General features: G+C 39.4%; 1 protein-coding gene across 1 annotated transcript; it reads left to right on the forward strand.

The window, feature by feature from the left end:
• LOC107640895 lies at window positions 5,917-6,942 on the forward strand. Its single transcript, XM_016344398.1, has 3 exons — window positions 5,917-5,982; window positions 6,070-6,363; window positions 6,523-6,942. The coding sequence occupies exons 1-3, from the start codon at window positions 5,917-5,919 to the stop codon at window positions 6,940-6,942; spliced, it is 780 nt and encodes a 259-aa protein (XP_016199884.1).

Consider the following 15,685-nt stretch of genomic DNA (forward strand, 5'->3'; position numbering starts at 1 on the left):
CTTAACTGAACCGATTCGGGTTCTAACACATGGCTAGCATCAGGAGTGTACTTTCGAAGCTGCGACACGTGAAATACGTCGTGCAGGTTTGAAAGATGGGGTGGTAGAGCCACCCGATACGCCACCGGCCCAATCCTCTCCAAGATCTGAAATGGACCAATGTATCGAGGATTCAACTTCTTTGCTTTAATCGCTCTACCTACTCCTGTGGTCGGAGTAACTTTCAGGAAAACATGATCTCCTGCCTCAAATTCTAAGGGCTTCCGCCTTTGATCGGCGTAACTCTTTTGCCGACTCTGCGCCGTAAGCATCCTATCTCGGATTTTCTTGACTTGTTCAGTGGTCTCAGCTATCATTTCCGGCCCCAACAAGTCTTTCTCTCTAGCTTCATACCAACATAGTGGAGATTGACATTTTCTTCCATACAAAGCCTCATACGGAGCCATTCCGATGCTCGCATGGTAACTATTATTGTATGCAAACTCTACTAACGGCATATACCGATCCCAACTCGCCGGTTGGTCCAAAACACAAGCTCTCAACATATCCTCTAGTGTTTGGATCGTCCTCTCGGATTGACCATCTGTTTGAGGATGGTACGCTGTACTCAAGCTTAATCGAGTTCCAAAAGCTTTCTGAAATGCACCCCAGAACCTCGAAGTGAAACGAGGATCTCTATTAGAGATTATAGTAGCAGGTACACCATGGAGTCTCACAATCTCCTTTAGGTATAACCGAGCTAGCTCCTCAAGGGTGTAAGTCATCCGAACGGGTAAAAAGTGAGCTGACTTCGTCAGTCGGTCCACGATCACCCAGATAGCATCAAAACCAGTCCTAGTCCTTGGCAATCTCGACACAAAGTCCATTGCAATACTTTCCCACTTCCATTGCGGAACCTCTAAGGGTTGCAACATCCCGGAAGGTCTTTGATGTTCAATCGCACGCATCCTAGACCCTTTAGTGAGGCATCACAGTACACCTCAAATGGTTCGTTCGGCTCAGGTAACACTAACACAGGTGCAGTGGTCAACCTTTTCTTCAATGTCTGAAAGCTCTCCTCGCACTCAGGAGTCCAAACAAACGGAGTGTCTTTGCGAGTTAACTTTGTCAACGGCAAAGCTAATCACTCGATTAGGTGGAAATTCCTCAATATCATCGGGAAACACTTCCGGAAACTCACACACTACCGAAATCTGATCCAACCTTTGATCATCACCCGAAACACCCGCGGTTAACAACAGGATACCCTGACATTCGGTTCCAGAACAGTTCACCATCATTGAATTCAAGTAATAATTATTCACCACAACCGGCCCTTCTGTATCCTCCGGCATAAAGTACACTGAGTTTGTAGAACAATCAAGCAGGACATGGTAAAAGAGCTTCGAGTCTCAACCTGGAGCACGTGGTGGCTAGCCACTGCTACTACCCAGGGAAACCCTCATCTCCAATGGTGGAAGTGCCAACATTCACAATTCATTCAACATATATGCATTTATACTTAGCCATAAACATGGCTCCGCCGCCACACGGCATAATCCAGCCATCCGGCTCACGGTTAAATCCATAACCAGCCAATTCATTAACAATTACGGCCATTCGGCCCATGGCATAACAAGCACTTCCACCGCCATCCTCCACATCTCACATAATAATCTTTGATCCTCATGGATCATTCATTTTTCCCTTGCTTCACTCGCAAGTTACCACCAAGTTATGGTGGTTTGAAGATCAAGTGAGAGATAGAACTTGAGAGAGTGTTCTTCCCTCCATGGCCTCTCTTTTTCAGCGTGTATTAGTGTTGTGTGAGGAGAGAGAGTGCTGAAAACTAGGGTTTTGGTTTAGTTATGTTGGGCCAAGGGCCCACTTTGGGTCCGGTTGGACCGGTTTGGCCCGTTCGGCCCAATCTTGGTCCGATTTCCATAAAATTGGTACCGAAATTCTCGTCTCAATTTCCTCTATCATATTAAGCCATAAAAATATCATTTTTGGCTTTCTAGAATAAATTCTCATATATGGGTTAATTAGCCGTTAATTAACCGGGTCTTACACAAGTGCGAAGGCTTATTGCGAAGCTGCAGGAGCATAGAAGAATATGTTTGTAAGTTGAGTCGTCGATAGAATTTATTTTTTTCCTCGCTTGTTAGTTTGAAGTTTTATTCAGAGGGGTAGGTTTTGTAGTTGGTTTTGTATGTAATATTATAACGTATTATTAATATTAAGTATGTGAATATGTGTTATTTGTTCTTGATAAAAAAGTTTTAACTTTTTAGTAAAACTATCGGTAGATTAACGCATAAAGACTCAATATCAAATAGATAATAAAAGGATTTAGGTTAGTAACGCCTTACTTTTGGTACGATCATGACGTACTAAAAGTTGGGTCGTTACAGTATGTATGGTATTGAGAGGTCGATGATGTTGTTGAATTTTAGAGTTGAGAGATTGATGAATTGAGTAATATTTAGGTGTGAAATTGGTTGAGAAAGTGAACTGGCAAGTGATGGAGCACATGTATATGATTGTTTGTGTTGAACAGTAAGTTTTGATATGGATTAGAGTGTATTTGAATTTAGTTTGGTTCGAGGTTTTGGAAAACTAGAGAACCTTGTGAATTTTGACAAAACCTTATTTTTATGAACTTTGATGAGGCATAACTTGGCATCTAAAACTTTGTTTTTAATGAAAATTGATTTAAATGAAAGTTGGGTCCGAGAGATTTGAGATGTTTGAAGAACGGACAAAAAATGTTTTAAAATGAAAATGTTATTCGCGTTTAAAGTTTGGTGCAAAAATCTGAAATTCTATAGTGATAAACCACTATTTTATGGTTTATCTTGTGCTAATTTGAGTGATTTTTATCAACTCTTTACTCACTTATTCATATAAATTGCATGGTTTTACATTTTCCTTCCTAATCTTGTGCTATGGTTGAAAACATGCTTCTTTGGCCTGAAATTTGCTATGTTTAATCCTCTCTTATTACCACTCGATGCCTTGATATGTGTGTTAAGTGATTTCATGATTTATAAGGTAGGAATGGCTTAAAGGATGGAAAGAAAGCATGCAAAAGTGGAAGGAATACAAGAAACTGAAGGAATTGCTAAAGTTGTCCAACCTGACCTCTTCGCACTCAAACGGTCATAACTTGAGCTACAGAGGTCCAAATGAGGCGGTTCTAGTTGTGTTGGAAAGTTAACATCCGAGGCTTCGCAATGATATATAATTTGCCATATCTGCCCCGAAGATAGGCGACGCACACGCGTGACCTGCAGAAAATTCAATCCACGCGTACGTGTGGACAACGCGTACGCGTGCCTTTGCCGCGTGCTGGACGTATCAGAAATCACTTGGGGCAATTTTTGGGCTGTTTTTGACCCAGTTTTCGGCCCAGAAAACACAAATTAGAGGCTATAAAGTGAGGGAATCGATCCATTCATTCACACAACTTCTCATTATTCACAATTTTAGGTTTTAGATGTAGTTTTCTAGAGAGAGAGGCTTTCTCCTCTCTCTTAGGTTTTAGGATTTAGGATTTCTTTTAGCTTTAGGATTTCTTCTGCATTCCAGGTTCAATGTTCCTTTAATTTAGCTTTCTCTTCTACTTTTATCTGTCCTAGAATTTTGGTTTATTTCTTTCCTTTTGTTAATTACTTATTTTTCTAATTTGGTTTATGAACCTTCCAATGTTAGAATTGATTTTATATTTAATGCAAATTGAAGTATTTCAGATTTATGATTTTAATTTAGCTTTTTACATTCTTATCTTGAATTGGTTAATTGGTGACACTTGAGTTATCAAACTCTTTGTTGATTGATAATTGGAATTTGCTGGTTAGTTTGGATCCTTCTAAAGTTAGTATTTCCTTAGGAGTTGACTAGGACTTGAGGAATCAAATTAATTAGTCCACTTGACTTTCCTTTATTTAGTAAGGGTTAACTAAGTGGGAGTAATGAACAATTCTCATCACAATTGATAAGGATAACTAGGATGGGATTTCCAGTTTTCATATCTTGCTAAGAGCTTTATTAGTTATTATTTTAATTCTTGCAATTTACTTTTCCTGTTTATTATTCAAAAACCCCAAAAAGATAATCTTCCATAACCAATAATAAATACACCTCCCTGCAATTCCTTGCGAGACGACCCGACGTTTAAATACTTTGGTTATCAATTTTATTAGGGGTTTGTTACTTGTGACAACCAAAACTTTTGTATGAAAGGATTCTTTGCTGGTTTAGAAACTATACTTACAACGGAAATTTATTTGTGAATTTCTTTACTAGCAGAAAATCCGTTCGTCATGTAGCTTTTAAAATTTTCTAACAGTTTTATGGCATGCGTACGTGATTGTTGCACGCGACGCAGGAATTGACCACAGCTAAGCACCTATGTGTACATGGCACAGGCATGCGTACACAGAAATGGTAATTTTACAGGCATGCGTACACGGCATGTTGCACGTGATGCGAGCCTCCTTTGCTGTTTTGAGGACTCGTGTATGCGAGTGTAACATGCATACACGACATGGGTGTTTTGACACCCATGCGTACACGGACAGGGGCATGCGTACGCATAACCCCTGTTTTACTGAAAATATTTTTTTCTTCATTTTTAAGGGTTCCTCTATCTTTCTAAACTTCTTTAACTTCTATTTAAGGCTCTTAGCTAGTGATTAGGTTTTAAGGATAATGGAAATGGTTTAGGTAACTTAAATTAGATTATTTATGTTTGATTTTAGAAGATGGAGACTTAGGTTTGGAAAGTTTTGTAGATGGAATGACTTAAGTGGTTTGGCAGAGTGTTGAGATAATAATATTGAGAACTGATGATGAGTTTGAGACTTGAAAATGATGGATTATGATGAGATGAGAATAATGAAATTGTGCCTTGAGCAGTGATAACTGAGATTCTATACTATTAATGTGCTGATATTTGGTAAGTCGCTATGCGCCTGGTAAGTACGGTGGTTAATCCCGCTTGTCGAGGTCGCTGCGCCGGCGTAAGGACAGTGGTTAATCTCGCTTATGTTGAGATGTGAGGTCTGAGGTAGAGTATACAGCTTGCACCCTTTCGAGTCGCAAGAGTGGGTCGGGCACTATATCCCTAGGGTACCAATTATTCATGACCGAAAGGCGACATCCCAAGGAGATATGTCGGGTTGGCAGTTGAACCGACAAGTGATATAACGGCCAATAGGACATAGATTCATCATGTGCATCTTCTATGTGTTTGTTTGCTTTGCCTAATTACATCTTTTGCCTAAATGTATAACGTGCTTACTTGCTATATATGTATATTACATGTGTTTTACTTGTTTGCAATTACATGTGCTTTCTATTGGGATTGAGGAGGCTCGGTAGGTGGTGGCGATGGGATCCTATGGAGATTAGACTGGCGAAGGCTGTGGGATAGCAGTATTTCTGTAGTAAGAAATTCCTTAGGATTTAGATAACCCTTTATGGTTTTTACTTAAATGCTTCTATGTTTGAATCTTATGCTTGATATGAAGTTATAGGATTGCCTTTGGCATCCTGGAACTTTATATCTTATATATTGGGTATTGTTACCATACTGAGAACCTCCAGTTCTCATACCATATGTTGTTGTTTTTCAGATGCAGGTCGCAACCCACCTCGGTGAGTTTGTGGGATGGTGACAGAGCGAAGGATCGCTTGTTATCTTTTGTACTTTTTGGTTATATTGACGTAGTATCTCTCACTTTTGTATTTGGTATATTGATGCCTTAGAGGTTTACTTTGAGAGTTAGGATGTTGCCTTTTTATTTGAAAAACTCTGTTATATCTGTATTAACTAGTCAGCCTAAACTCTGCGGCTTGCGGCTAGTATTCTTTTGACCGTTATATATATTCTTTTGGCTAAACCCTTCTGAAGTAGATAATTGGTTCTAGGCCATGGAGCGCGCACTGCTGACTCAGCATGTCCCAGATAACCCATTTGTGGACTTTGCAGCCTATCAAGTAATGGGGGAGGCACAACACTGGTGGCAGGGAGAATGTCGACTGCTACAACTTCAGAATACGGACATTCCTTGGGACATATTTTAGACCACTTTCTATAAAAAGTATTTTCTGGAATCAGTGAGAAAGGTTAGGGAGTTAGAGCTTATGAAACTGAAGCAAGGATCATTGTCTGTAGTCGTGTACACTAGTAGATTTGAGGAACTCTATAGGTTTTCAAGGGTGTGTCAGGGTGCCCCTGAGTCCTATGAGGGTTGGAAGTGTATTAAATATCAAGGAGGTCTTAAGGAGAACATCATGAGTACTGTGGCTCCGTTGGAGATTCAGATATTTTCCGAGTTAGTGAATAAGGCAAGGGTTGTTGAGGATTTTGCTAAGAAGGTGGTGTTAGCAAGAGATACTCGTTGAGGAAAAAATAGCAGAGGCGGTGGGAAGTAATTTTAGCCTAAGGGTCAGAACTTCAAGAGGGGTGGACACACACTTCAACACCCTCAAGGTCAGGGTAACTTTTGGAGGACCAACTATGATCAATTTCATCAGGTGAAAGGAAGAGGTAAACAAAGTAAAACTTCTCCGGATTTAACTTGTGATCGTTGCGGGCATTTTCATCCTTATGATTCGTGTAAACTCGGTATAGGTGGATGCTTCATTTGTGGATTTCCTGGACACTTGGCAAGGGATTGTACTCGTGAGAGGAATCCAAATGCTAGACGGAACCAACAACAAGGCCGAGTGTTTGCTGTGAATGCCAATGATGTTGTGAAGTCAGATCCTCTAATAAGAGGTAAATGTTTAATTGATGACAAAGTATTGGTTGCATTGTATGATACGGAAGCTTCAGATTCATTTATTGCATTTGATAATGCTGCTGAACTAGGGATGAGAATTTTAAACTTAGCTTTCGATTTACAGGTGCATACCCTGTCTCAGACAGTTATAACTAGATTAGGTTCTAGATAAATATCTTTTAATATTGAGGATATAACCTTTATTCATGACTTAATCTATTTGCCGATGGTTAGATTTGAGATGATTTTGGGGTCTGACTGATTGTCAAAGAACAGAGTACTGTTAGATTATTTTGAGCGATCGATTTACTTTATGCTGGAAGGAGAAGGAGGAACAGTTGTAGCTGATGGTTATTACCTAAACTCTGCAGTGGTGAACTGTAGTGGAGAAGAGTGTCAGGGTTATATACTCTTAGCTGCGAATGCATCGGGAGATAAACAAAAGTTAGAACAAATTCTGATAGTTAGGGAGTTTCTCGAAGTGTTTCCTAAAGATATTCCCGAATTTCCACCTCAAAGAGAAATTGAATTTGCCATAGACTTTGTGTCGGGAGCCGGTCCAGTTTCAATTGCACAGTACAGAATGGATCCGATAGAGCTGGCTGAACTAAAGACTCAGTTGAAAGACCTTCTGAACAAGAGGTTTATTCAACTGAGTGTATCTCCATGGGGAGCGCAAGTTTTATTGGTGAAGAAGAAAGATGGAGAAATGCGACTCTGTGTGGATTACTGGTGCATGAATCCCCACGCTTCGTACAACTGAACCAGCAAGTGCACTGGGTCATCCAAGTAATACCTGAGCAAGTCAGAGTCGATCCCACGAGGATTGTGGTTTGAAGCAAGCTATGATTATCTTGCAAATCTTAGTCAGGTGAGTAGGAGATGTTGGTATGTTTAAAATACTTTGTGAATTGAATTATAATCAGGGATAAAAAGATGGTTAAGGCTTGGAGTTGCTTTGTCCTTCTGGATTAACTCTGGTCTTACTGTCTTCTTCAATTGTGAATGATTTCTTCAATGGCAGGCTGTATGTGATTGACGCTAGTTTGAGCAGCTTCCAATACTCCTCCAGATCTGAATCCCAGGGTTAATGCGAATCCATTTTGATTGAGGGTGAAGCTCCTGCAGTCCATTCTCCTTAATGATCCTACTCAAAATTCCACAGACAAGGTCGAATCTTTCGGATTAGAGAATGTTGCGCCTTTGGGTTCTAGCCTCTACCACAGAGACCCTAATCTCCCCATACTTCGGCTGAACTGGTGTCTCGAGAAGTCCCCAACGAAGTCATGGATTAGTCGTCTGAGAGATGTATTATCAAGCTGGCGGTTCGATGCTTTCTAGTCACTTATTCATACAAACCCAATAAGAAGAATGGAGCTAATTGTCATGCATCATCCCATTCATCAAGTTGAAGAACGACTATACATCTTAGAATTGAATCAAACACGGATTGAAGAGAAACAGTAATACTTTTACTAATTCATAGAACTCAGCAGGGCTTCTCCGATCAACCTAGGAGGTTTAGAAACTCATAATGATAGAAAATACAGTGGTAAACAAAAATATGGCATAAAGGTCTGTATGATTATGTAAATATCCCTTAAATACTAAACTAATGACTAAGGATTACATAAGAAAGGGTGAAACATTCTTAGTGCTAAAATCTACTTCTAGGGCCCACTTGGTGAGTGTTTGGGCTGAGATTAGATGAGATCCATGTGCTAGGAGGCCTCTAGGGCATTGAACGCTGGCTAGGGGGTCCTCTTTGGGCGTTTGGACGCTGGTCTCCTCCTTTGGGCGCTGGACGCCTGGAATGGGGCAAGAGGCTGGCGTTGGACGCCAGTTTTGGGCCTTCTATTCTGAAGTAAAGTATAGACTCTTATACATTGCTGGAAAGATCTGAAAGTCAGATTTCCATAGCCATTCAAAATGCTCCATTTGGACTTCTGTAGCTCCACAAAAGTCCGAGTGCAAGGAGGTCAGATGCGGACAACATCTGCAGTGCTTTCTCTGTCTCTGAATCAGACTTTTGCTCCAGCTCCTCAATTTCAGGCAAAAAATACCTAAAATTGCATAAAAACATACAAAATCAAAGTAGAATCAAAAAATGTGAATTTAACACTAAAACCTATAAAAACTTAATTAAAATTAAACAAAACATGCTAAAAACTATATGAAAATGATGCTAAAAAGCGTATAAATATCCGCTCATCACAACACCAAACTTAAACTGTTGCTTGTCCCCAAGCAACTAAAAAAAAGTAGGATAAAAAGAAGAGTAAGATACAATAAATCTCAGAGTTTCCAATGAAGCTCAGTTTCAATTAGATGAGCGGGACTTAGTAGCTTTTTGCTTCTGAATAGTTTTGGCATATCACTATCCATTGAAACTCAGAATGGTTGGCATCTTTAGGAACTTAGAATCCAGATGATATTATTGACTCTCCTAGTTTAGTTCTTTTTTATTCTTGAACACAACTTTTAGAGTCTTGGCCGTGAACTTAAGCACTTTGTTTTCCAGTATTACCACAGGATACATAAAGGCCACAGACACTTTAACTGGGTGAACCCTTTCGGATTGTGATTCAGCTTTGCTAGAATCCCCAGATAGAGGTGTCCAGAATTCTTAAGCACACTCTTAGGATCTTTGGATCCTTTTACCCTTGCCTTTTGGTTTAAAGGGTTACTGGCTTTTTGCTCTTGCCTTTTGGTTTAAAGAGCTATTATTTTTTTTGCTTTTTATTTATCTATTTTTTTCTGCCATTTTATTATTTTTCTCATGCATATATTATTTTTTTTGCAACATGCTTTTTCTTTTTCTTTTTGCTGCTTTTTCTTGCTTTAAGAATCATTTTTTGGATTTTTCAGATTACCAATAATACTTTTTCTTTTTCATCATTCTTTCAAGAGCCAATATTCTAAAATTTCAACTTTAAATATGCACTGCTTATTCATACATTTAGAAAATAAAAGCAATGCCACCACATCAAAACAATTGAACTATTCTTATTATATAACTTGAAATTTATGTATCTCTCAATTCTTTTCAATTAAAATTTTCTTTTAAGCAATGTGAGAGATATATAGAACATTTTACAACTTTTAGACATAAATAAAAATGATCATGCAATAAGAATAAGAGAACAGACAATACAACATTACAGAAAATAGAAAAATAACAAAAGAAAAGGAGATAAAGAGAACGAATCCACCTTTAATGGTGGCGGCTACTACTCCTCCTTGAGGATCCAATGTGGTACTTGATCTCTTCTATGTCACTCCTTTGCCTTTGTTGTTCTTCCCTCATAGCCCTTTGATCTTCTCTTATTTCATTGAGGATGGCGGAATGTTTTCAATGTTCCAACCTCAATTGCTCTATGTTAGAGCTTAATTCTCCCATGGAAGTATGCCATTGATCCCAATAGCTTTGAGGAGAAAAATACAACCCTTAAGGCATCTCAGGGATCTCATGCTGAGGCAGCTGCACAGGCTCTTGTGCATGCTCTCTAGTTTGCTCCATCCTCTTCTTAGTGATGGGCTTGTCCTCCCCAATGGAGATATCTCCCTCTATGACAATTTCAGCTGAATTGCATAGATGATAGATGAGATGTGGGAATGCCAACCTTGCATTGGTGGAAGGCTTTTCAGCTATCTTGTACAATTCTTGAGGGATCACCTCATGTACTTCCACCTCACTTCCAATCATGATGCAATGGATCATGATGGCCCTTTCAATAGTCACTTCTGACCGATTGCTAGTAGGAATGATAGAGCGTTGGATGAATTCCAACCATCCTCTACCTATGGGCTTGAGGTCAAGCCTTCTTAGTTGAATGGGCTTACCTTGGAAATCCCTCTTCCACTGTGCTCCTTCCACACAGATGTCTGAGAGCACTTGATCCAGTCTCTGATCAAAGTTAACTCTCCTAGTGTAAGGATGTGGATCTCCTTGCATCAAGAGCAAGTTGAACGCCAACCTCACACTTTCTGGGCTGAAATCTAAGATTCTCCCTCGGACCATGGTGTTCCAATTCTTGGGATTTGGGTTCACACCAGTGTCATGGTTTTTTGTTACCCATGTATTAGCATAGAACTCTTGCACCATTAAGATCCCAACCTCTTAGATGGGGTTGGTTAGGACTTCCCAACCTCTTCTCCGGATCTCTCTTCGGATTTCCGGATACTCATGCTTCTTGAGCTTGAAAGGGACCTCAGGGATCACCTTCTTCTCTGCCACTACTTTATAGAAGTGGTCTTGGTAGGCTTTGGTGATGAATATCTCCATCTCCCAAGATTCAGAGGTGGCGACTACTGCATTTCCTTTCCTCTTTCTAGAGGGTTCTCCAACCTTGGGTGCCATAAGTGATAATGGAAAGCAAAAAGCAACGCTTTTCCCACACCAAACTTAAAAGCTTTGCTCGTCCTCGAGCAAAAAAATAAAGAAAAGAGAATAATGAAGTAGAAGAAGAAGAAAATAGAAAGAGATAGAGGGAGAGAGATGGCTCGGCCGAATGGGCTTATGAGTGTATGAAGTGTGTGTATATGAAGGGTTAGAAAGAGGGTTATTTATAGGAGGGGTAGGGTTGGGTTCGGCCATGGGTGGGTAATTGGGAGAAAATTTTGATTTTGAAGTGGGTGAGAGTTGGTGGGATTTATGATGGTTTTGGGGAAGTGATATGGATGTGATTGGGCTAGGGTTTATAGGGAAGAGTGTATGGGGAAGTGCAAAAGAGAGAGGAAAAAAGTGGGGTAGGTAAAGATGTTGTGGGACCCACTGGTCCTGAAAGGCTAGGAATTTAAGAATCCTGTCCTCTGCATTGGCGTTTGAACGCCCAAGGTCTGCTCCCTGGCTGGCGTTCAACGCCAGAAATACTCTATCTAGAGTGTTCTATTTTCACTACTGAACATTTCTATCTCTGCTCTGACTGCTGCATATGATCATGAACCTAAAAAAAATAACTTAAAGAAAAACAAAAATGAAAGAAAAATAAAAATAATTAAGTAAGGTTGGGTTGCCTCCCAACAAGTGTTTCTTTAACGTCATTAGCTCGACGATTAGCTCCTTACAGAGGAATCAGGAAGCGTCTAGGATCTGGAAGCTTCTGAGGTAGCTTCAGCTGAACCAAAGCATTGAGTTCTTTGGAAAGTACTGGAGGTTCTTCCTCCAAATGTTTTGTACCAAATAGCTTGGCATTCAGCTTCATGAGAGCTCCTAGGTACCGAGCAACTTGCTCTTCCCTAGTGTCTTCATCCTCATCAGAGGATGAGTGTTCATCAGAACTCATGCATTACAGGAGTGCATGCAAAGAAACCTCTATGGTCTCTATATGAGCCTTGACTTCCTTTAGTTCTTCGATAGGGATTTCTTGAGTAGGTATTGAGCACTCAGAGGGTGTGCCTTTACTGGCATTCAATGCCAGCTCTGATGGCTCTTTGGGCATTGAACGCCCATGCTGTGTACCCTTATTGGCGTTAAACAACAATTCCCTTACCATTTTGGGAGTTGAATGCCCAACAGGGATGTCCTGGCTGGCGTTCAACGCCAGCTTCCCTGTCTAGTTGGGCATTGAACGCCCAGTGAGGGCTTTCTCACTGGCGTTCAGCGCCAGAGTTCCTGCTTGTTTGGGCATTGAACGCCCAGCCAGTGTTCCCTGGCTGGCGTTCAATGCCAGTTCTGCTGCCAGGCTCTTAGCCAGTTTGGGCGTTAAACGCCCAGTGAGATCTTCCTCACTGGCGTTCAATGCCTTCCCAGTTTCTCCAGATTTGGCATCTTCCTCAGTGGTGATGGCCTTGCACTCTTCTCTTGGGTTTACTTCAGTGTTACTTGGAAGAGTGTCAGGAGGAGTCTTAGGGATCCTCTTGCTCAACTGACCAACTTGTATCTCCAAGTTTCTGATGGAGGATCTTGTTTCAGTTATGAAACTATGAGTGCTCATAGAGAGCCTGGAGACTAGAATGGCTAAGTTAGAAAGGCTCTGTTTAGGAGTCTCCATATTCCCTTGAGAAGATGGGAATGGTGGCCTGTTGTTGAACCTACTATGGTTCCTTCCACCTTGATTATTATTGAAGCCTTGCTGAGGCTTCTGGTGATCCTTCCATGAAAGGTTAGGATGATTCCTCCATGAAGGATTGTAGGTGTTTTCATAGGATTCTCCCATGTAATTTGCCTCCTCCATGGTAGGTTGGTCAGGATCATAAGCTTCTACTTCAGAAGAAGCTTCTTGAGTGCTGCCAGCTGTAGCTTGTATTCCAGCCAAATGCTGAGAGATCATATTGACCTGCTGGGTCAAGATCTTGTTCTGAGCCAATATGGCATTTAGAGTATCAACTTCAAGAATTCTTTTCTTCTAAGGTGGAGAGCCTTCATTAGGGATATTTTTGTTTTTCCAACCCCTAGGCATCTTCCTTGTGGGGCCTTCCTCCTTGGTGGATAGTGTCCATCCAACACCAAGCTTAAGTTTGGTCTTAGGAGGGATTGAATTGGTTTCCATCAAGGGAAAGGTATGAATGCTAAATCTTTTATACAAGTGCCTCCTTTGAGAGCCTTCTTTTCAGAATTGCTACCGTTTAGACAGGCCACATAGGGAGTCTTCTCCAATACCTCTGCAAAAGAGATACTGAACTGCAGCTTCTTGGCGACTACTACGAGATGAGCTAGTTGCTCATCTTCAGGCTCTCTCTGCATGCTAATGAAAAGTGGCTTTTGAGGCTCTTTCACCTCTGCAAGGGCGAGCTCTGTGGTAATCACAGGCTCCTCTTGCACACCCAGAGAAGAATCAACTTGAGGTTCCTTCTCTTCTGTAAGGGCGTGCTCAATGGCATTCCCAGGATCATTCTGGTCCTTGATTGCCTTAAGTCCCTCAGTAGCAGACTCTTGAAGTTCGGCCTCTTTGGTGAAGACTACTGTCTCACCTTCTTTTAAGGTCTCCTTCCCAAAGAGCATCAGGCTTTCTGTGAGGGCCCTACAGGGATGCACCTCCTCAAATAACTCAGTGAGAGAAGTAATAACCAGCTCAGGTGTCCACTGGTCGTAGGTGTGAGTATCTCCTTGAGGCTGGTCACCACTCATAGCACTAGGAGAAGTATAACTCTCAACAAGAGGTGCAACTACAGTCTTCCTATCTAGAACTTCTATCTTGACTGGGGTCTGAACATCTGTTGCTAGCTTAGCCAATCTCTGCGAGGGAGAGAACCTATTCAGGAATTTGTTAACAACCTTATCCCAGGTGTTCACACTTCCTTTGGGTGCAATATACCACCAACCTTTTGCTCGATCTCTCAGAGAAAATGGGAATAGTTTTAGCTTGTGGAATTCGGGGTCCATTCCATTGGTTTCTGCAGTGTCACAGAACTGCAGGAAGTCAATGATGAACCTACTGGGGTCTTCCTGTGGGTGTTCGTGAAACTAGAACTTCTGCAATACTAAGGCGATCAGTTATGCGTTGAGCTCAAAGCTTCTTGCTCTGATAGGAGGTACATTGATACTTTCTCCATAGAAATCAGGAGAGTAGTCACCAAGAACCTTTCTTGTATCCCCTTCAAGTTCGGCCATGTCTTCAGCTTCTTGTTCAAAATTTTCTGAAAGGTTTCTTCCGGAGTATTGTGCTTTAATTTATTGTAAGCTCCTCCTTAAAGTCCTTTCAAGTTCAGTATCAATATTAAAGAGAGGCTCTTTATCCCTGTTCTTGGTCATAAACGAGAAAAGAAGAAAAGAAAGAAAGAAAGGAAGCTTCTATATCTGATTTGAGTATAGAGAGCTCCCAGTAAGATGTGAAGAAAGGAGAGAAAGATAGAATAATAAAGATAGAAGAAGGAGAAGAATAATTCAAATAAATAAAAGTAGAGAGGAGAAGAATTAGAAGTAGAAAAGATAAACAAGAATTAAAATATTTTTGTTTTTGTTTTATTTATTAATGCAATTCGAAAAATAAAGATTAATTAATTAAAAGAAATTCAAAATTTAATTATGAATTTCAAAAAAGAAGAGAGAGAAATAGAGGAAGGATTTTCAAAAATTAGGAGAGAGAAGAATTAGTTAGAAAGTTTTGAAAAAGAAGAGAGAGAAGACAAGTAACTAATTAAGAAAAGATTTGAAAATAAGATAAGATAGAAGATTAGAAAAGATTTGAATTTAAAACTTGAAATTTGAAAATTAAATTTTAAATTTTGAATTTTGAAATTGAATTTTGAAATTTGAAATTTGATATTTTGAAGTTTTGAATTTTGAATTTTGAAAAATTCAACAAGATAAGATAAAGATTTGATTTTTGAAAAGGTTTGGTTTTAAAATTTTGAAACTTGAAATTTAAATTTGTGAATTTTTTTGAAATTGAATTTTAAAATTTGAAATAAGATGAGATAAGATTTTTAAATTTTGATTTTTAAATTTTGAATTTTAAAGAAAGATAAAAAGATAAAATAAGATTTTGAAAAAGATAAGATTTTTGAAAATTAAAAATTAAGATAAGATAAAAATTTAAAATTAAAATCTGAATTTTTATTTAATATTTTCGAAAATTCATGAGAAGAAGAGAAAAGATATTTTATTTTTTTTTTTGGAATTTAAGGAAGAAAGAGAAAAACAAGTAAAAGACACAAAACTTAAAATTTTTAGATCTAGAACCCCAAGTTTTCAAAAATTTGAAGACAAACACCAAAAAGACACCAAAATTAAAATTTTTAAGATCAAAACAAGAAGAAAAACAAGAACACTTTGAAAATCAAGAAGAACACCAAGAACAAGACTCAAAGAATTCAAAGAACACAAGAACATGCAAAAGACACCAAACTTAAAATTTTTGAAAACCAAACACAAAATTTTCGAAAATTATAAAAGAAAAACACAAGAGGCACCAAACTTAGAGATTGACACAAAAATTAAACAAAGAAACTATTTTTAAAAATTTTTAGAAAGA

Source organism: Arachis ipaensis, chromosome B05, assembly GCF_000816755.2.
Source record: "Arachis ipaensis cultivar K30076 chromosome B05, Araip1.1, whole genome shotgun sequence".
Taxonomy (NCBI): domain Eukaryota; kingdom Viridiplantae; phylum Streptophyta; class Magnoliopsida; order Fabales; family Fabaceae; genus Arachis; species Arachis ipaensis.